At 53.4% G+C, this 22,383-nt stretch overlaps 1 protein-coding gene across 1 annotated transcript in view; it reads right to left on the bottom strand.

The window, feature by feature from the left end:
* Positions 1-7,086: 7,086 nt before the first annotated feature.
* Positions 7,087-22,383, bottom strand: part of LOC103603239 (protein TSSC1) — a 50,693-nt gene continuing 35,396 nt past the window's right edge. The window contains exons 4-7 of the mRNA XM_008587732.1: positions 14,163-14,299; positions 11,594-11,761; positions 9,970-10,137; positions 7,087-7,566 (exon numbers count right to left, since the gene is read on the bottom strand). Coding sequence (XP_008585954.1) covers positions 7,392-7,566; positions 9,970-10,137; positions 11,594-11,761; positions 14,163-14,299 — 648 coding nt within the window. The 3' untranslated portion in view covers positions 7,087-7,391. The remainder of the gene's footprint in view (positions 7,567-9,969; positions 10,138-11,593; positions 11,762-14,162; positions 14,300-22,383) is intronic.

The following is a 22,383-nucleotide window of genomic DNA, read 5'->3' as shown; positions in this document are numbered from 1 at the left end:
TTGATGCCTTCTCTCGGCATCTGTGCCAGCGGCCTCTGGTACTGCTCTGCGGCCACCGTACGACAGCCCTGCAGGGAACTGGGAGGATGCCCATGCCAAGTGGGACAAACAAGGCCTCCCGGTCAGGCTTGTTAGTGCACAAGTTTCATTTTTTGAGTTTCACGGTGTGGGAATTGCAGGATGGGTCTGCGTGTCTGTAACTGACTTTCACTTTGCCTTGGCCGTGGCAGCCCTGGGCAGTGCCCTGGGCAGGTGCCTCAGCACCAAGTCAGGCCACATGCACCCAGCTGGCACCATGCAGCACTGAGCCAGGAAGACTCGGGCCGCTCATGGCCCATCAGACAAGGACGGACCTGTGGGTAGGTCAGAGTGTGGGAGGGGCTGGAAGGGGATGGGTGGCTGCTACGACAAGGACCAGGCCTCTCTGAGGTGGTGGCCTTTGGGAGGCAAGACCCCTGAGAGGCCAGGTGTGGGTGCAGGCCTGGGGGACAGTGAACAGCTGGCAGAGGCTGACTAGCAGTGCGTGTGGGAGGGGGAGGGAGGTTGTCCTGTGTGGGAAAGCGAGGCCCCGCGATGCCCGGAGCCTGGCCAGGTGCACAGATGCTGCCCAGACAGTTCTGCCCAAGAGGATGCATGGCCTGGCGTGGATGTGGGCAGCTGTCCACAGAGCACACGCGGACCAGACACGAACCCTGGGCCGAGACCGTGAGCAGCCCCGGCCCCCTTGTCGTGGGGCTCTGGAGCAGCAAGCAGAGCACAGGCGGCCCTCTCCTGGGGAGACTTCTGTCCTGAAGAACGTTCTAGGTGCCGTCAGGCCACTTCTCTTCCACAGTCAAGGGGGTTTCCCTGCGACTGGAGCAGCCTGACCGTCCGTGGGGTGAGTGGGGTGTGGCCCAGTCCGATGACACCAGTGCTGTGGAGGAGCAGGACAGAGGCAGGGCGGGCCCAGCACAGCAGGGAGCCACGGACAGGCTGCAGCTGCGGCTCCAGGGATCAGACCTGGGTGGGAGGAGGGGTCAGGAGCCCCGGCCACGGCCACATCCTGGCGGCCGCCTGGCCCCGCAACAAGCAGAGGGCCACGTGCGTCCGCTCCTGCTGTGCTCTGCGGGCACCCGCGGGCAGTCGTGTTCTGCAGACTCTGCCCCAGCCCCAGCGGCCCTCCTGCTGGGTGTCCACACCCCCCGATCATGGGTCCTTGAAACCTTTTCCACTGACTCCTTGCCCACATCGCTTGATCTGGTCTCTGCCCGTTTTCTTTTCATTCATTCTCTTGTTCCCTCCCTTCTCCCAGCATCCTCACGTCCTCTTCCGTCCTGCTGGGTCTGCCTCTCTGCTTCGGGGCTGAGGACCGCGTCATGGGGAGGAGGGCGGGGCAGGTGTGTCCGGCCCTGCAGAGGTCCCCACTCCTCCACCTCCCCACACCTGCCTGCCTTGCCAGAGCTCCCATTTACAGCCCATCCTCTGTCCCTAGGTGACACCCCAACAGCCCTCAGGTGTCTAAACGCTGGTCCCCTGGCCCCCGACCCCCAGGCTTTTTTTCATGCCACACGAAGCAGCTGCAGCTCTTTTGGATGCATCCTAAGGATGCAGGACAGAGACACTGTACCCCAGACGGTCCCACTCTGTCAGTGTCTGTCAGTCTGGCCCCATGATGCTCGGCATGTGCCCTGGCCAGTGGGGGGACTCCCACCTCCCGGTTCCAGGACACCCCGAGGCTGCTGTGCAACGCTGGCACGGGTGGGCAGCGATTCCCCGGCTACCCTTGGAGGACGGGTTCTCTCCTCATTGGCGTCAAGCCCTCCCTCCCAACCCCTGGCCAGACAGGCGGGGAGGAGGGGCGCAGGCCCCAGCCACCCCCGAGCACCTAACTCACGGGACAGCACATGCAAACAGGGTGACTGGAAAACCTCAAGTCCAGAATTTGCCCGTTGCTGCCAATCTCAAACACAGCCTCTGGATCTCAAATTGAGCCCTGCCGGGTCCTTGCTGCAGAAGCCGTTCAGGTGGAATAGCGGGGTTACTAATGACCCCCAGCTCGGGGCAGCGAGACATGGTGGGAGGCCGTCAGGGCTCACTTCAATCGGCACTGACCTTGAGGCCAGCTGGCCGCTATGGCGACACAAGACAGCACCCGGCGCTGCAGAGAGGCCAGGTGGCCAGGGCAAGGCCCCGCATCCCCTCCCCAGATCTCAGTGAGGAAGGGCCATGTGACAAGCCACTCACCCGCAGCCAGGCCCCAGCACAGTGGAGGACTCTCTGTCACTGCACACAGAAGGGCCGGCGGCAGAGCTTTGGAAGCAGAGTGGGTGACTGCAGGTGTGGTGACAAAACATGCAAGACAGTCTGTGTGTAAGCTCCCTCCCGGCACCGTTCCACTGTCTCCTCAGCTACCTAAAGGTCACTGGCTGCACGTGGTGAGGACCGCAGGAGGCAGGGCCCGGGAGACCTGGGGAAGGGTAGGGACAGAACTGAGACGGGCCTGACGCGCAGACCTGGGCAGCAGCCGTTGGCCACTCTGCGTTTCTGCATCCTGGAAACAGGGACACTTGCTCCGTTTATCTCACAGAGGCCGTGAAAACAAGACTGCACCCTGTGTTTGAAAGTGGGGCATGCATTCTGCAAACGGCAGCATCATTTAGGACTCACCAGCACCTGATGTGTGACAGTTGGTCCTCCTCATGCAAAAGACTTGGGGTCACGTAACTTTCTACAAAGAACCTTTCACCTGCCTCACTTGGAGCTGTGCACCAGGTCCCACCCTCACCTGCCCATGCAAGGACCTTGCTCCTCTCCTCTGGGTCCCTCTGCACTGGATTATCCCATCAGCATTCAGACATAGAGATATTTCTCCTTAAAGAGAAAAACGACCTCTTGTGGCACATGCCCTGTGGTTACTACTCATGCTTCTGTGCCCTTTAGGGCAGGACCACGAGCAAGAAGGCAGGGCCTTCTGGATCTGGCTGAGGAACAGGAGCGGGGTCTGGAAACACCCACAAAGGGTGGGGAATGTACTCTTAGGAAGAGGCTTATTACCTTAACCCCAGCCTTCATGCAAGTCTGTGGCGACCACAGGGACCTGCGGAAGCCCATGACCCTTTCTCTCCGACCGATGGGGGTGAGGACACCTGTGGCTCTATTTGTCCTCCCACCACTGGCCCTAGCCGTGCAGAGGGTGCAGCAACCAGGGTGAACAAGCCCCGGCTGATGGTAGCAGGGTCAGGAAGGGAAGCCTCAGTGAGCCGGGGAGAACTGGGAAATCCCAGAGGAGGAGCTCACGCAAACACCCATAAAGCTGTCTACAAACTCCTGGATGACAGACGTGTGGACCGGTGGAACAGGATGGTCCAGAAACAGCCCCACACGAGTGGGCCAACAGATTTTTGAGAAAAGAGCAAAAGCAGGTTAAGAGGAGAGTGACATGGCCCTCTGTGTGAGGAGGAGACCACAGCTTCAACCACACTCCCTCCCCAAGATATTAACCCAGAATGAGTCACAGATCTGAATGCAAAATGTAAAGCTGATGTCGGAGGAAGGGTCTGCCAGGCCCAATAGCCGGCCTCTCCCACCCTGTCCTCTTACCAGGTTCTTGACTCTGCAACAGGAAAGAATTCAAGAGCAGAGTCACTGGAGAAAGTGAGAACAGGTTCAATGTAATAAATAAAAGAGATAGACTTCACAGAGAGACTACAGCCTAGCTCCAGAGACCAAGCATGACCCACACCAAGTCTAATACAAAAGCAAGAAACACACACTTAAAGTTTAGTGCAGAGTGCAGGCTGGCTCAAGAGTGAGCAACCACTTGCCAAAAGTAAGTCTGATGCAAAAGAAAGCACACACACCTCAGCAGGCAAAGTGCAGGTTGGCCCCAAGAAAGTGAGCAATAACACCTCCTCCTGTGGGATTCCACTTTTATAGTTTCACTGTCCAATACATAGCCATGCTATCTAATGAATATCAATTCCACTCTACTGAGCATGCTCAGCTATCAGGGTTATTCGACCTCTCTCTACTGAGCATGCCCAGCCACCAGACTTGCATAAGCCAGCCCCTTGTGGTCTCAATCTGCCTGTGTTGGTGCCAAAAATAGGTCCAAAAGCAACAGTAACTCTCCTCTAGAGGAGGGTCCAGAGGAGGGTCCAGAGGAGGGGCGTGAGACCATGGGGACCGACTTGACACCCAGAGGTGTGTCTTGAAACCTGAACCCAGGGAAACTGAACACCTCCTATCTCAAAACTATAAAACTTATAGAAGAAAACACTGGAGAAAATCTTGGTGACCTGGGATTAGGAAGAGTTCTTAGATATGACAACAAAAGCTTGAAGCATAAAGGAAAAAACTGTATAAGTTGGAGTTCATCAAAATTCAAAACTTTTGTTCTGCAAAAGACATGGTTAAGAGAATGAAGAGATGGGATAAAAACTAGAAGATATTTGCAAATCACATAGCTAACAAAAGGACTTATATCCAAAATAACGAACCCTCAAAATCAATAGTAATTAAACACCCAAGCAATTAACAATTTAATATTAAAAATAGGCTTCAACAAAGAGGACAGATGGAAAATAAACACACGCAAAGACACTCAATGCTGCTGCCACAAGGAGATGGGGCTGCACCCTGCACAAGGTGCAGAGAGTGGGTCCTCCACGCTGCCAGCGAGGGTGTGAGACACCGCGGCCACTCCAGAAGCAGGTGGACAGTGTCTTACGAAGTTAAACACATAGTCACTGATAAAGGAAATAACCAAAATGAAGCAGGCTTTCCAAAATGCCCACCTTGGGATAAGTCTCATGAACTCAATGCACACACTTTGTTCTTAAGATAAACAATGTATGTGGTTAGAACTGATTTATTTATTAATGTATAAACTGCTGGCTCTGGACAAGTCGTTTAGATCCCGTTAAGAGTATCTGTAGTCTGAAGCCTCTGCTTCAGGTTGCACGTAGACGCTTCTGGTTGCCGTGATGTAATCAGTAACCACTGTGATTGTGTCCCGGAGGGGCTCTCCCTTCGCTCTGGAAACTCCCTATAACATGGCTCTGCTTGTGGCAGACTTAGGAGCACTTTCCACCTCTTTTGGTTAATCTTTCCAGGGTTGATCCCTATATATTTGGCTCCCAAGAAACTTCTCTAAAATCTTTTGCCTCAACGGCCTTAAATTTCAGTTGTAAATTTCAGTTGACAGTTACCAAGCATTGCACTTCTAAATACTTGCCCTGGGGCAAGGGTTGGCCAACTTTTTCTGGAAAGGGTCAGACAGGAAATATTTTAGACTCTCAGGGCCACAGGTCACTTCTGCCATCGTCCTGCAGCAGCAGCCACAGACCCGCGTGAGTGAGACTGTGGCCGTGGGCAGCCACATGGTATGCACAAAAGCAGAGGGCAGCAGGGTCTGGCCTATGGGCTACAGCTGCCAACCCTGCCCTAGAAAATGAAAACTTATGGCTCCACAGCTGTTTAGAGAGACTCTATTCATAACTACCAAGCACTGGGCCCAGCACGATCCCTTCAACTGTGACGAGGTAAGTGGCACGTACACAGGACCGAGTGCTAACGCACAAAGGAAGGAGTCAGGTAGGACACACTGCATGGCCTGTGGGGACGGCACAGACCATGGGGCCAGGCCAGGGCTGCGGAGGATGTGGCGACAAAGGGGTAGGGGTAGCAGGAGGGGTTCCGGGTGATGAATCGCTCTGTGCCTGACGGAGCTGACGGTTGTGCAAACCCACACGTGTGAACGTCCGTGGAACTGGACTGTGAAACAAGCAAACATCAGAGGCGATAAGCCGCCTCCCCGCGACACCTCCTTGCAGTCCTTGCCTCTGTTCCATGCCTCTTCTCAATAATGCAACGCCCTTCAGGCCCCGGCCCTGGACCTCCTGCCACTTCCCACACCAGCCAACACTGCCCATTCCGGCATGTGGGCAGCGCCACCCCACAGCTCTGCCCCTCAGCAAGGCCACCTCCTCCACCCACCCGCCCCACTCCATGCCCCTCCATAGCACCTGCCCTTGTCACCGCACAGACTGTGTGAGTGCAGCCGGACCTCTGCCCCGTTCAGTGTGGCGTCTGCAGCACCTAGAAGTGCCTGGCGCACAGCAGGCACTCAGTACATTTCTGTTAAACACACAGGTTTTTTCTTTCAAGCAGCAGCAAACTGGAGGGAGGACGCTCATTAGGGCTGCTCTGTACCCCACGTGTGTGGGTCTCACTTGAAAGCAGAAATGCTGAAGGGCCCTGGACATGCCTGACGGGACACGCCTGACAGCCGCCCCCCATGACCCCACCTTCCCCGCCCCTCCCTCAGATCGCCTGTTCATCCCTCCCCTGGGGCCCCCACTCTGCCCCATGAACTCTCACCACCAAGAAGAACAAAATCCAGAATGTGCTCTTCTGGGCTCACAGTGTCCTTAGAAAACAATGCACAGACTCTCCAGGAGGAAGAGATGGCCACAGCAAGAATGTTTCATTTTTACATGTGTTTTAAAATAACAGGTCAATTCTGTAGATTGAGGCTTGTGGTAGATGCTGAAGCCTTAGAGCTGACTGGGCCTGTCAACTCGTCCAGTCCTTCCCTCTCATCACAGGAGAGGAAACTCAGGGCATGAGAGTAGAGCAGCACCTGCCAGGGCACCTGGCCAGGTGGAGCCCAGTGTCCCCGGCTGGGGTGGCTTCACCAGGTAGGGTGACAAACCAAGCATGCACAGAACAGAACCCGGGGGCCCACAGACAGAGGTTGCATGATCCATTTTAGGGATTCCCAGAGAGGGGCTGATACAGATGAGTGACAGTGGGGAGCCCCCACCAGCCGGGTGCAGAGCCCCATCCTGGCTTCCTGGACAATGGGGGACAGCACCCAAGGACATCAGCACTGCTTGGGCAGGACGTGGTGCTGGAGGGAAACATGCTCCTCCCTGACCTGGGGCTCTGCACTGGTGGCACTGTGGAGGGGGTACCTCTCCCCATCTGTATCTTTCCAGGTGGGACAGAGAAAATGAACAAAGACGCAGGTGATGCGAACACACGAGGGGCAGAGATCCTGAAAGAATGAGCCAGGAGCCAGGGCCATACGGCCTTATTTTATTTCATTTTTAATCTCAAGGGAAAGAGAAAGATAATATTGTGGGAACAGAATTTTTTTAAAAAAGTAAAACTCCCAACAGCCTTAAAACAGAAAACAGAGCCCGAGCAGTGGCGGGCAGACATGGACTCCTAGAATGGCGTCCCCTGCACAGCGTCCACCTGCCCCGGTGTCAGCAGTGCACATGCTCGAGCAGGAACAAGGCAGGGTCAGTTCTCTCAGGGTGTACTTGGAACACTAATCACCTCCAAATAGCTGCACGTTTTCAAGAATCTGCCAAGGGGACAAGCCAGGAGGGCCAGCAAGCGCATCAGAGCAGTATGTGGTATTTCAGAGCCCTGGGGACCCTGTTGATGACCAGCCGCCCGTCATAACTCAGGGAGGCAAAGAGCCAGGGATCCGCCGAGGACCACTCCACGGCGTACACACTGTCCTCGTGCTCCTCGTAGGTCGCGATGACGTTGTCCTGCAAGGGCTCCTTATTCCTGCAACCCAACAGACACAGACGTGAGTGAGGCGGCAGTGGGCAGGGCGGGCGGGAAAGCTCCTGTCACACATGGTCCCATCCGGGGCCTCGGCTGTCTCATCCACACGATGGGCCAACGGGAGGGCTCCCGCAGAAGACCGTGGACCCCCATCATGCCATGAGGAGTGCTTCATGGAAATCCATGCTGTTACTGGGACACCTTGGGTTCTCTACTCCCTAGAACTGTGGTGCCCGGGCTGATAGTCCATCAGGTACCACGGAAAGCCCCCCCAGTTCAGGGAAAGTACTGGGGGACAGGGGCACTGTGTCCGAGCAAGGCATGGCCTAAAAGCCCCTGCTGAGCAGAGGCTGCGTGGAGAGCCCGTCTGCAGTCTGAGGCCAGCACGAGCGCCCTGCTTGGGACTGAAGCTGGGCCTGGGCGAGGGTACCCCAGGGAGGACGTCTCCCCACCTCATTGCCCTGAGCTACAACTTGCTCCCTCCACCAGAGGGGTCCGTACAGGGGATCACAGTCCACTCGGCACACGGGGCACGGGCATGGGGAAGGGGCCTGTGCCGGTGGGGAAACCGGGGCTTCCAGGCTGAGGGACGTGTCCAAGCCCAGCCCACGTACAGGGCCACTTTTCAGTGGGCACAGGCTTCTCTGGCACCTTTCTTCCTATTTCAGAAAAAAAACTCCCACTCAGTTTATGCACTGTTTTCTAGGTGCCCTTGCCTGTCTTTCAGGAAGATGCTTCATCTGCCCCGTGAGACAAGCCCTCAGAGCCTCTCTCTCCTCACGGGTTCTGATGTCACCATCTGGTAAGAGTATCGGGCATCACCAAGTCCCGCCTTCCCAGGAAGCAGACCTGCCAGTGGTCAACTGACGCTCTGTGACAAGTACCAAGCACAAACCCTCACGGGGGAATTCTGTCTTCCTGAATTTAACAGCAGGATCACAGGAAGTCGCCAGAGCACATCTGCTGGCCACAGGCCCTCCCTCCCTCCCACCTCTCCTTGCTTCCCTGGAGCTGCCACACAGAGCGTGACATGCGCATCAGTCACACAGGTGCCAACTACAGGAAGGAGCAGTCTCTCCTCCTGCAGAGACGGGCATGGCCAGTAGCTGCAGAAGACCTCCCTGGCCACAGGCAGAGGAGACGGTCACACGGGAGACCGCTGGGTGGAAGCCACCGCACCTGTGCTGCAATGCCGTTCTTCAGTCAGGAGACAGCGCACGGGTGGGCTCCCCCCACAGCGAAGGCACCCATACAGAGAATGCTTCTCACAGAGTCATTTTAGACTAAGCTCAGGGGGACAAGAAGAGTCCAGACAATACAAGAGCCTAAAGAACCTCAAAACACAATGAAAAGTCCTATTGTACTTTATGGCTCAAACTGTCCAACTCCACTGGTTTTATTCTAGAACCTCCTTCCTCTGGAATCTGAGATGCGAATCTCTGTGGTGGCATCTAAATCATGCTGTCACCACAGAGGAAGCAGCTGCCACACTTGAAAATGAACTTGCTCAAGAAAGACTTGGGCTTTCCCTTTAGCATCTACTTTGCTGACGACAGACTCAGCTCTGCCTGCTGCCTCTCACCGCAGGCCCTGCTGTCACTAACTAGCAGAGGGGGCTCCCAAATGCCCACGCATCACCGGGGACTTAAGCCCTGGCAGGAAGAGGGTGCCGCCCTGAGCTATCTCCCAATCGCGGATGCAACTAGGATCGGAATGCAAAGGTAGGAAGAGTTTCTAGAAAATACAGAACCAAGAAGGCGTGACTGCAAGACAGGCCTCACCTCACTTTGTGGAGCTCTGGGGTACAGTAGGCCCTGGCCGACCTACCGCTGGCCAGCCGCCAATCGCGGATGCAACTAGGATCGGAATGCAAAGGTAGGAAGAGTTTCTAGAAAATACAGAACCAAGAAGGCGTGACTGCAAGACAGGCATCACCTCACTTTGTGGAGCTCTGGGGTACAGTAGGCCCTGGCCGACCTACCGCTGGCCAGCCTTGGGCCCGTGAGCAAACGGTCAACAACTGCACCCCACACGCTCAAACCCACGACAGCCAGGATGCTAACAACGTCTCTCCCAGGGAGGGCTGCGAGGGCCAGCGAACGCTGGTTCTTGTTACTGTTAATGCTTAAGTTTGAGGACTAGTGACAGTCTTTTAAATCTCCTATATGGCAATCAGGAAGAATATGGGAAGAAGTATACAGAGACGTACGATTTAAAGCCACACCAGGAGTGGTCCCTAACCACCAGTAATGCCACCCGCCCTGGGTGCTCATGACCTCGGCACTGCGAGTCCCATAACTACACACCCGACGCTTCTTACAGACACCACCTGCATCCAGAGACTATCTGTGAGGACAGGGCGTCCTCCCATGCCAGGGGCGCTCTGCCATCTGTGTGTCTTACTTCTCTTCGGGATGGTGCTCCTCCTGGTCGCTGACATCCTCATCGTCCACCAGGTGGCCGAAGGGCTCCGAGGAGATGGATACCATGTTGGACAGGATGACCCTGCTGTCACTGCTGCCTGTGAGGACCAGCTGGTCATGAGAGTGGTTGTAGCGGACGTTCCACACCCTGCAGAGGGCAAGGGGCACACAGAGATGGGCCGTCTCACATGGTGATGCAGCACAGTGACCTCTCACCATGGGATTGGGCAACACCTAATGTCACACCTCTCACTGTGCTGGGGTGACATCAGGTGTTGCCCAATCTCATGGTCTGACACTGGCGGTTTTCAGCGGAGGGTTAGGTTTACTGCACGTTTCTCTAAAACATTCTCTCAAGTTCCAACAAACAGAGACCACAAAGACTAAATGTTAACTCAAACCTGAAGAGGGAGAAGAAGGCTTATGGCTCAACGTTCCAGACAAGCTTTCTAAAATCCTAAAAACAAAAACTGCTCCAGAAGCAAATTAAGGATTACGGATAAATGTCAACATCAAACAAAGCCCCATGACCTATTCCCAGTCAACAGCAGCCTCAGGTGCTGAGATCTGAGCAGCGGGGTTCTCAGGGGCCCAGGACTGCCTGGGTTCTGACCACTAGGACTTCTTTCCGACACATGCCCTGGAGCTTGGCAAGCTTCTGCCTCAGTTGTGCTGAGGCCACAGCAGTCCCAGGGCCTGGAGGAGCAGGGAGTGACAGACACCCTGCAAGCGGAGGTGCACCCAATGTGGCCAGAGGCACAGCTGGTGTTTCTACTTGGACTGCAGTAAATTACAGCAATTCATTGGATTTATCAATACTGCACACCAGTATTCTGGGTTCTTTTAATTTTCTGATTGCAGAAACAAAGTAGCTTCTGATACATAACTCACACAGTTCAGAGACAGAGGCCACAGGAAGTAAAGCCCGTGATGTGCCTCTCCTCACGTGTGAGAGGCTCCCTATGACAGCTCAGCCTTATTCTTCAGACTTTTCCTCTGCACACTGGTGTGCGTGCAAATGCACACACACACAGAGCATGGGCACATGTTTTATTTGAATAAAAAAAGGATTCATACTATACATACTGTCCTGCAACTTGACCTTTTTACTTACTTAGCAAAAAGTAGCCAGCATATGGTAAAATTCAAATAATATGTAGAAAGAACGAGTGATCTCGGGCATCCTTCCACATCCATCCATACATAGATGTCCCTCATTTTTCCTGACAGCTATGTGATCTCCACTGCAAGGATGTCACCTAATTTACTTAGCCAATCCCCTACTGATGGACATTTGGGTGGGCTCCAGCCCCCTACACTGCAAACAATGCTGCGTGAACATCTGTTCACACTTATTTTTGCATGCTCGAACTGGTTTCAAGAGAAACCAGAATCCACTGTTTTTCTTCTTTTTCTATGTTTATAAATCACAAACATTCAGATTTGGAATTAGTGTTACTTTAGGAAAAATAAAATTCGGTTGATTGAATGATTCACAGCAGCACAAACTAAGCCGGGCTATGCCTTTCCCAATGGTAAAGTAATTAGCAAAATGAATTACATAATCCCTCTCCCCTAAAGCACATGCAAATGAGTCGCCCTACCAGTGGGAGTGCTCCTCCAGGGTCTTCACAGGTTCCGTGACATTTCGGGTGTCCCAGAACTTCACCTTACAGTCATCCCCGCAGCTGGCCAAGTAGTACTGCTTATTGGGATTGAAGTCGAGGTCCCGCACCAGCTGTCCGTGGGCATTCTCGATGCAGTATATCTGGCTGGGGGAGGAAAAAAGCAAACAAGGAATGGATTATGGAAAGACACTGACTCTGCAGGCTGTGTCTCTCTCCCAGGACCTTGCTAATCCCTGGCCCAAGGGCACGGCCGGTCCGCTGGTGGAGCCAAGCCTGGAAACCCCAGCCAGGCGCTCAGAGCCCCACAAAGTCCCTCCCCTGCACGAGGGGGCACCAGGTGCCTGCACCTCAGCAACTCCCATGGGGTAAGTCAGCTTTCGCTTCTCCAGGGGGGCAGCTGGGAACCTCGAGGTGGGCTGTGGCTGCCACAACGAGGCATGTGGTGGGACAGCTGCTAGTATTTGGAAGGCTGCAGTGAGGAGAGAAAGGAAAAAAGGGGGAGAAGAACGAACAAATGCCGTGTGGTTGGTACTGAGGGTAGGAGGGGGAGAGAAGAAAAAGCTGGGGAAGCAATGAAGAAATGAAGGAAGCATGTTTGTCACTGCTGGGCCGGCTTCTCTTCTGCCCACACCACCTCAGACATCAGCGCCGGGTGTCCCATGCAATCCACCTGTTCTAAAAACAAAGACACAGGGGAGGGGGTATTGCTTGAAATGGGTCACATGGTTGTTCATGGTGCAAGGACTCACATGCATGCCTGCATGCACACAGATGCACAAGAGGGTTTGCACATGCCTGTGCACACACCTATCTCAGGCCTGGACCCCCGCTGCTCCTGGCTGCTCCCCACAGGGTCTGAAATCAGAATATTCTGCCCACGCTGGCTCCTCCTGAGGCCATGAACCCAAAATAGAGGGGCAGGTCATGCAGGGAGGCTGGACACAAAGGCCATGCCCGGTCTGCCGCTGCTGCCCTCCCACTGCCCCGGTGGAGCTTGCACGCCGCGTGATCATTCACGTCCTCACTGTCCTGGCTGCACTAGGATGGCAACAGCCAGGAGCTTTGTCCTTGGGACAACCTTCACATATCTGAGACCGTTGTCACTCTGGCTCTCAAGCAGATGAAAATTCCTTTTGTCTTTTTCCTCCACATCGCATTTTGCAGCCCTAAACCACTTTTTTGTTTAAACTGTTTTCTATATTCTGCACCTTTACAATATCCTAGTTTTTTTCCTAAAATAAGATACACCAAACTTTCTAATCTTTCAAGTGAAACAGACTAAGGTATAAAGTTTAAAATTTGGCAGATTCCTGGGGCAGTGAATGGAGAGTCACACCTGCACTGAATATTAACTAAATCAGGTTTGCTGCATGCTCTAGGGGCAGTAATTCTACCACAAAAGCATACTACGTTCTCAAGAGCCACTGAAGGCCTCCTGGCTAAAGAGAAACCAAAACTGCCCAGAGACGGAGAGTGACAGCAGAGAGATGAGGCCGTGCTCTCCTCCGCTGCGTGGCCTCCCTGCAGGAGTCAGCTCTCCACCCAGACAACGGGAGTGCACTGGAGGCAGCTGTAGGCTGCTGCCAACCAAAGCCAGGCCCGTCTTGCTGTTTTCAGTCTGTAATGTCAGTCTTTGAGATTCCTGTTTTCAGATAATGAAATTCTTCATATCTTTCAAAGAACAATTAAAACAGGAAAAGATAACTAAAGGACAAGGGGAAACGGCTTTTGGTAGGAGATTCATCATGGTCTGAGGCCATGGCTTCCAGCTTCGGATCAGGAAACCGAATAAACCCTTTGTACAGATATGCACAAGCTGAGGACAGGGTTATTTACTAGCCTGGAATGTGCAGAGGGGCCTTAGAACTAAATTTAAAGTTGTGCCCCCGCCCTGGAAGCAACACAAGTTATTACACGACATCCGTCTTTTTGGCTCAGAGATAAATTATGGTGTGCTGAGGGGATAAACGGTGTCTGAAACAAGCTCATGTGGCCTCCGTTGCCATGGCAACAGCCTGGCTGCCATCACTCCTTTGCCCATCAAAGTCACAACTGGAACAGAAAAATCACTCTTATTTGTTCCGTTAGAACTGCTGGTTGTTGTGTGTAATTACTTAATGACAAAATATGATTACTTGGCAGGTGTGTCTCCTGCAGCCACAGAGATGGTGGAGACAACTCTGAGAGAGACTCCCCCAGGGGACTGCAAGTGTCCACCTGCAGAGGCCAGTGGTGCAAACAGGCACCGTGGTCACCGTTTCACTTGTGAAGTGCTGCAAAAGACCTGATCTGAGCTTGGCCATGAACTGCCACTGATGCAGAGGCTCAGTATGGATCATGGCCGTTAACCGAGGCACGGTGGCTCCCCACACAGAGGTGCTGGCTTAGCTCAGGTGAAGAAGCTAGAGGAGCTTCATGATTTCCCACAAAAACAAGATGGAGACAAACCGACCATATGCCCCACATGCATGTGGCCTATGGTCGTCCCCATACAGCCATGGTTTCGTTCAGCGAGACAGGGAAGCCGGCGTCCGGTGCCACTGACCTCATGGTCCGCGTGTCCCACCCACGCAGGGTCGTGTCACTCGCCGTGGCCACCTGCGTGCAGTTGTGATGCGGGCTCCACCGGCCAGAGGTGAATTTCAGCTGTCCCTTCCCTTCCAGGGATGCCGAGCTGGCCAGCTGGAAACATCACAGTGGTTTTCAAAGGAAGAAGAAAAGAAGAGTAACTTGAACACTTGAACTCTTTTCCGAGAACTCACAACAGCCCACACTCACAGTACAGTACTGCAGTAATTATCAAGAACAATTAGGAAGCTCTTTGTTTTCTTCCTTTAAAAGGCCAGGATATTTAAATCTTACTTGGAAAAAACTATAAAACTGAGCACAGCAAAAATCAGAAAGCACATTAACAGAACTCTTCTACAGAGGACTTGCTTGCAAGTGCATGCTGAGTGCCGATCGGCTCAAACTTGAAGAAAACGACATGAAATAACTCAAACACCTGGCTTTCCCCAAAGACAGAGACAGAGCAAGTCAAGCCGACATGACCAGTTCTGCAAAAAAGGCACCAGAGGGACAAACGTATTTTACTCAGTTGGACATTGTTTTTGGACCCCTCCTCTTTGCCCCTTCATCTGAGGATTTCTAAATCCTTTAGATGGGGGTTAATTAAGCCAGCGAGCTGATGAGGAAGACTTCACCCAGAACCACTGAGGACCATTCTCTTGGGGCCGAAACCTCCCTGAAAGAGGGTGGGACCACTAAGAACCTGGGAGGGGAGCCCCTCCTCAAGCTCATCTCTCCACCCAGGTGGCGTCTTATGCACAAAGGCACGTCACGGTGGTCACGGTGGCTGCCTCACTATTCCCACTTTGGTTTGAATGTCCATCCACCCGGTGACTTTATCCAAAGGCAGAGGGTACAGCCCACTCAGTGACATTCTCACGCACCTCCCCAGCATCCCTGCTGTGTGTGGGCACCGTCACTGAATTCCCTGCTGCTGTCAAACCCTCTGTGCTCTGTGCTGCCAGCTGAGAGGCACGCGCAGAGGCCAGGAGGCCCGCTGTCCAGTGAGGCAGGCCAGGCTGCAGCAGCTCCGGACAGAGGCCGGGGGGAGGTCTGAGTGGGCAGAGGGCCCTTGCTAGGCAGGGGCAGTGAGTGTCCAGACTAGAGACAATCAAGCCTGCACGTCCCCACAGAGCCAGCGGCCAATGCACGGAGGCACTGACTGGAGGCAGTGCTGGGGAGCCAGTTACAGCACAGGACAGAAGACATGCGGTCCGCAGTGAGAAACAGTGGCCCCCGTCTAATCTGCATGTAAAGGACTTCATGGTTTAGATCACACTGGCTGAAGGACTGCCGTTTCCCATCTCCATAAGAGGCCTCCACACTTCAGAGGTGTCATTTGAAGCTTAGGTTACAAGACCCAGAATCCCTCCAGTCTACAAAAGAGAGAGACTGGGCTGCAGCTGCAGGGGGCATGGTCGGCATCAAGGGCACACAAACGTCAAACTCGGGTCAGGAAGAAGAGGTGCCGGGCCCAGGAAGGACCACTGCTCCACCTCCCATCCGAGCACCTGCCGGGACACTCAGCAAACGCTTTTAGGAAGTGGGGGTCACTAGCCCAGCAGAGCCTGTGGTGAGAAGAGCCTGGGAAAAGGTAGGGACATCAGAGACCCACAGGGGAACAGGTCAAAAAAGTGTTGATTCATTCCTACTGTGGGGGATGCTGTGGGGGGCATGACGGTGGCAGAGAGGGGGACCAAACAGGGATAAGTCAGTGCAAAGAAAGGAGGAGGAACAGAGAAGTGCTGAGTGCTTGGGGGTTCAGAGGAGAGACCACCTTCCAGTTGCTGGAGGACAGGGGGGTCTGGAGCAGCCACTGTGTGGGCCAGGCCAGGGAAAGTATTACTGACAGGTAAAAATGGGGGGTGGAGGGGCATGGCAGAGCAGACACCAAACCACGCACACAAGTCTGGCAGTGGCATGGTTCAGCTGCAAGGTCCATAAACACCAGGCGGAGATGTGGGCAGTGAGGACCAGGCAGGCCACGGAGGGCCACTGTGGGCCAGGGCACATCACAGGAGCCTGCTCACAGAAGACGGACCATGAAGCAGCGCACGCAGACCTGCGGGGACAGGGCTGGAGCTGAGCACTGCAGCTGGCAAGGAGAGCAGGGTCCAGGACAGACATCAGGAAGGAGAGAGTGACAGAAATGGAAAGGATATGTAAGCTACAAGCAAGGTAGAAGACGCTGTGCCCCAGGCCGGGGCCTGTGCCCTCTCCCAGGATACCAGCGGTGCACACGAGCAGCTCAGAAACTGCTCTGGAACTAGCTTGAGCAAAAGAGAAATGGAACCTAAGAAGCCTGGCATGTCTCAGGATCACCAAGGAACTCCGGCTGGACTGGAGGAAGACTTAGTGCCAGGAACGCTCCCACCACGGAGACACTCTGTCCCCTGCTCCTGTCCACTTCTCTCTCTCAACCCTCACCTGGCTTCCTCACATCCACAGGGCAGAAGGCCAAGGTGCCCAGAGCACCCGGGCTTGATGTCCCACTCACCAGGCACCCAGGAAGAGGAAGCCGACCCTCAGACCTCTCCCCAGAATTCCTGGAGCAGGACGTCACCTGGCTCAGCCAGGTCAGGCCCCCCAGGAACAACCACCAACAGCCAAGTGGGTGTTTGGGGGTGGGTGGGGACATCAACAGAAGAGTAGATGCTCTTTTCATGAAACAAAAGGACAGGACAGTGAAATACCCTTTCTATTTTCACTGCACCAGATCTGACAACATCCCTTTCTTTCCACTACCTTTACAGCACAGGAAAATCCAGTTCCGTTGCAAGGGTGCAATTACTCGCAGTCAGCACATGGGAGGCTGGGCTTCCTGGAAACACCCAGCATGGATAAATCATGGACTGTGAGCACAGACAGGAAAGGAGGCCTGGTTCCCACGAAAAATGCAGAGGTGACCACATGGAATGTGCCGAGTGGCACATGGGAGTCTAAGGAGAGCCACAATGACAAAGCCACGTGAGAGAGAGGCAGCAGTGGTAGAAACCCACAGCATGGCCCCTAGACTCTAAGCCACAGGAAGGTGTTTGGTCAATGCCAGTTTGGGAGGAGGTCAAAATAAATCTTCCCAACAGCTACTATGGAATACGGTTACCTAAAGAGGAGCCTCAGTAGCAACATTAGGTCAAAAACTAAAAACAAATCTAAAATACACGTTATTAGAGACACAGGGAGAGCTACTTTTTGGCTGTAACTTACTTTAGCAACATATAGTTAGGTTCCATGTTTTAACCTCTGCCTAAACAATATGAATGAAGAAGTATGTAGTATCACCATTAGGTTAAAAAAAATATATTTCAAACAAAGTTTTTACGGGCGCTAGTTCAGTTCTCTGAAGATCCAGTTATCAGATTAATAATTATTCACTGATGACAACAAATATGCTAAAGTACATATACAAGATCAACAAACAGGAACAACGGAAGAGGTGACTATATTTTCTAACTAAGCAACACTGTGTTCCAATTAATTTTCTATTAAACATATTGATTCATTATCAAACTCCAAAGAAGATGAAAACACGAGGTCACATCTTTAGAAGGAACACAAGTTCAGCAGCGTGAACTAGACAAGCTAATTCTTGAAGAAGCCTGTATGGGAAAAGCCCCATAACGTCACTCCACAAGATCCACAACCCTGAGCAGAGCAGCCCAGGCTGAGTCCTCAACAGGATTACTTTGCCACCCAGAGTTGTGGCATCTGTGTCTACTTCTAACTCTGGAAGGACTCCGTGGAGAAGTTAAGTCAGCAAAACTAAGCACCACCTGCCTCCAAAACCCACAGAGCGTAGCACATGCTCTGAACTTTAGCTCATGGACTATTCTATACCTATGAAACAGCGTTAGTTATTAATTAATCCATCAACCAACCACCCATTAGCCATCCAACAGATCAGCAAGTATTACTGAGAGCGCCCCTCAGCCCGCTGAGTGCTGGCTCGGCAGACGTGGTTCCTGCTCGTCTCTCAGGCACTGTCTGGCTGCAGAGCTACCTGCATGCAACAGAAAGAACATATTCAACCTATACAACTCGTCACCAGTTATTCCATGCCAGCCCCTGTGCTGAGCGTCTTATCTGCACTCCCTACTTAGGCCATCACAAACGCCACACGATATAGACATTGACATCCCCATTTTACATAGGAGGAAACTGAGGCTCAGAGAGATTAGCACTGTACAATAAAAACAGCTAGCTGACAAGTGGTAAAGCCAGGGCAATGACAATGATGTGACATTAGAGAGAGTTCAAAGACAGAAATTACCCAGGTTGGAGTAGCTAGTGGAAGGCTTTTCATAAGGTTTAGAAACCGAGATGGGCTCAGGGGCCAAACAGAACTTGAGTCAGCGAAACCCAAGAGGGAGGGATTCCTGCAGACACAAAAGTGGAAATGAAGCAGAGATAGGGTGACACACGTAAGCCGGGGACAAAGCGTGACGGGTGAGGTGAACCAGCCTGCACTGGGTCAGGTGGAAGAGTTGGCAGCCAGGGTGTCCTAGTGATGGGGGCAGAGTAAAGAAAGCAGAGGGAAGAGGCCCAGGGCCGGCCCTGGCTGAGCGCCAGAGGACCTGCCACCCCTGGTCTTCAAGGCCCCTCCATTGAGTACCTGGCCTCAAACCAATACAATACCTCGGTGTTGAGGGACCGTTCTGTGATGAGATCATAACAGATTCTGGCTCCTCTCTCGCAGCAGCCATGCCCAAAGGCCCACAACAAATGGAGAGTGGCCTCAGTCCAACAAACCTCCAGGAGCCACGTCCCACCAGCACCGCGTGGGTGAGCATGGCAGCAGATGACCAGACCCGCCACTCCTAGGCCACAGCCTCAAAAGGGACCCCAAGGCTGAGCCATGCTCAGACTCCAGATGCAGGATTCCTGATTCTCCGCATGGAAACCACGAGGTGACAAGTATGGCGATGCTGAACGGGTGACCTGCGGTGTGTCAGCACAGAGAACTAACACGAGGCACTTACCAGAGGTAGCGCGGGGATGCCGCACGGGTGACCTGCGGTGTGTCGGCCCAGAGAACTAACAGGAGGCACTGACCAGAGGTGGCGCGGGGATGCTGAACACGTGACCTATGGTGTGGCAGCCCAGAGAACTAACACGAGGCACTGACCAGAGGTGGCGCGGGGACGCTGAACGCGTGACCTATGGTGTGTCGACCCAGAGAACTAACACGAGGCACTGACCAGAGGTGGCACGGGGATGCCGAACGGGTGACCTGCGGTGTGTCAGCACAGAGAACTAACACGAGGCACTCACCAGAGGTGGCGCGGGGACGCCGCACGGGTGACCTGCGGTGTGTCAGCACAGAGAACTAACACGAGGCACTCACCAGAGGTGGCGCGGGGACGCCGCACGGGTGACCTGCGGTGTGTCAGCACAGAGAACTAACAGGAGGCACTGACCAGAGGTGGCGCGGGGACGCTGAACGCGTGACCTACGGTGTGGCAGCCCAGAGAACTAACACGAGGCACTGACCAGAGGTGGCGCGGGGACGCCGCACGGGTGACCTGCGGTGTGTCAGCACAGAGAACTAACACGAGGCACTGACCAGAGGTGGCGCGGGGACGCCGCACGGGTGACCTGCGGTGTGTCAGCACAGAGAACTAACACGAGGCACTGACCAGAGGTGGCGCGGGGACGCTGAACAGGTGACCTGCGGTGTGTCAGCACAGAGAACTAACACGAGGCACTGACCAGAGGCGCTGGGAGACCTCGAGTGAACCTCAGGCGCTCACAGACGGGTCCCCTTTATGTCACAGGGGGTAAAACTACAACCTGAGGGAGACACCTGCCCACGGTCACACAGCCAGCCAGAGACAGAAACAGGATCTGCCTCCTGATACTCTAGTCCACTCACCACACTAACGCATGTGCTCCCAAGGCAATGAAAACTTTATGCCCATAGCTACAGAGAAGTCCTGAAAGTAAATTTTAATAAAAGCCTGGAAGAGATTTCACCCTCAATTTTTGAAAGTCTACTCAGGGCGGGCAGCATGGTGTAAGTTGTAAGGTTAATCAACCACCTTTTTTGGTTTCCTGGTGACACGAAGACGGGACGAGAAAGAACTCCATAGGGTGCGACGCACACGGTAATCTGTTTTCCAGCATCAAAGAGAAATATTCAGTTTTTCCTGGTCCAAAAGGGATGATTAGAGACACTGCACGAGACTTTTCAGAGGAGATGCTACTTATGCCAGGACACGGACAAAAGCCACCTCTCAAGAAAAAAGCGACATGACCTGCATCGTCTATAGCAGTTCACATGGGGTGCATGTAAGGAGTCTTCGAGTAAGATTTCCAAAGACAAAACGCTGTACTTCTGCCACCAAGAGCCACAGGGCCGGCGGGGCAGCCAGACATTATGGAGGGAGGCCCAGCCAGAGAACAGCCCTGCGTTTGCAGAGACACTACGTGGTCAGATCAACAATGGGATGATGAGGACCAGCAGAGGAAGGTAAGTGCCACACTCCTGCCTTCTCGGATGGAGAACAGCACGGTGACGAAGCAGCAGGGTTGTGCTTCAGAGTGGGAGAGATGCACAGTTCCCATACAGGCGCACCGCAGTGTGTGCCCTGAACCGCGTGCCAGGAGAGGCTTGCTTATGGAACAGCCATGACAGCCCACCCTGAGCCCCGTCCGACCCCCAGGGACTGACCTTGCTCTGAGCCAAGCATGAAGGACTGGCTCCTCTGGCCAGTGACTAGCTTAGGCATGATGGGTCCAACAACCAGACAGAGGCACTTCCAGGAAAGACTGTCTTTAAAAATACGGAGAGAAGCACAAAGAAATCTGCTTTCTCTTCACTAGTGTGGGAGTCTGGATGTGATGGCTGGAACCACTGAGGTCGCTCTGCAGTCATGACGGCAGGTGGCAGTGACACATGGATATGGCAGGGCAGAAAGATGCCAAGTGGCTGCGTCCTTGACGGTGCTGTCAAGATGCTGAATTAACCAATCCTGCAATCGCTTTATTTCCATGTTTCTTGTTACATCAGATAATACAACCTCCTCGTTGTTTAAGCCATTTCTTGTATCCTGCAGGCAAATGCAGCCTGACTGCCACACCCACAATGGACACCTATGGGAACTCCCCTTCCCTACCGCAGGCTGGGAATTCCAGCCCCAGCTTTGAACACGGACACCCTGAGCTTGAATCCCAGCTTTGCTTCCAAGCGAGTTACCTTAGACAGGTTGCTGAGTCTCTTCGAGGCTTGACTTCCTCTCCTATAAGAATCGGCTTGCACAGTTACAGGGGTAAAGAGATAACACATGTCAAGTGCCCAGGCAACGCCTAACATGTGGTAGGTGCTTTAAGCATTTTCTTCTTCATTTTTACTATGACTCACTCAGAAGAGCTCTGAACTATCTTGGGGACAAGGACCCAGGGTGGAGGCTGTCTTCTATAGCATAGAGTATGAGCATCACCACCACAGTCTGATAGCGGTGGTGGAAATGGAATTCGCTGGAGAGTCGCTGCCTTCAGAATGCTGAAGAAAAAGCAGAGGATGTGGGGACAACTGGCTCACATGGCAGGACACCCAGCTGCTAGGGCTCCTGTTTCCGGATGGCAGGAGCTGCCACCACCAGGCGCCAGGAAGGGCAGAGGCAGGGCCCCACTAGGGTGGTCCTGCATACCTGGCTCAATGGGGACACACGGACCCAACAGGGCACCGTTCCCTGGGGAGCCACAGTCTGAGTTGTACAGAACACGCAGCGGGAGGGTTTGGAGTGTTGCCTCCTGGAAAACCAGAGTCTTCCTGTGTTTAGAAAATGTATACAGGGTGTTAGGTGTCAACATCAGGTGAGGGAACTTGATGTTTATAACCTACTTTTAGTTTACTTCTAAAACAACTCAATTTATAGGAAGAATAGAACTAAAAGTGTTTTATCCCCCTTCACTAACACCAAAATCTAAGCTCTGTTTCTGAGAAAAATGTGTGTCGTGGACCCCTGAATATGAGCTTGACCTTGGTTCTACACACTGAAAACTGGAAAGGCCACGAGTAAAGATTTAAATGTTTTCTACTGAGATGGACTAGAATATAAAAAAATTTCTGTAACTCCAATTAGAACCTAGCGAGCTGTTGGAGAGATGGGTCTAATTACAGTCAGTTCTCTGGAGAGGGAAAAAGAGGTCTTTTATGAAGACTAATGAGAGCACGTTGTATCCTCCATGTCTGCATT

This window comes from Galeopterus variegatus, unplaced genomic scaffold (assembly GCF_000696425.1).
Source record: "Galeopterus variegatus unplaced genomic scaffold, G_variegatus-3.0.2 Scaffold4518, whole genome shotgun sequence".
In the NCBI taxonomy this organism is placed as follows: domain Eukaryota; kingdom Metazoa; phylum Chordata; class Mammalia; order Dermoptera; family Cynocephalidae; genus Galeopterus; species Galeopterus variegatus.
The sequence above is the reverse complement of the archived record's forward strand: the minus strand, read 5'-3'. Positions and strand labels throughout refer to the sequence as shown.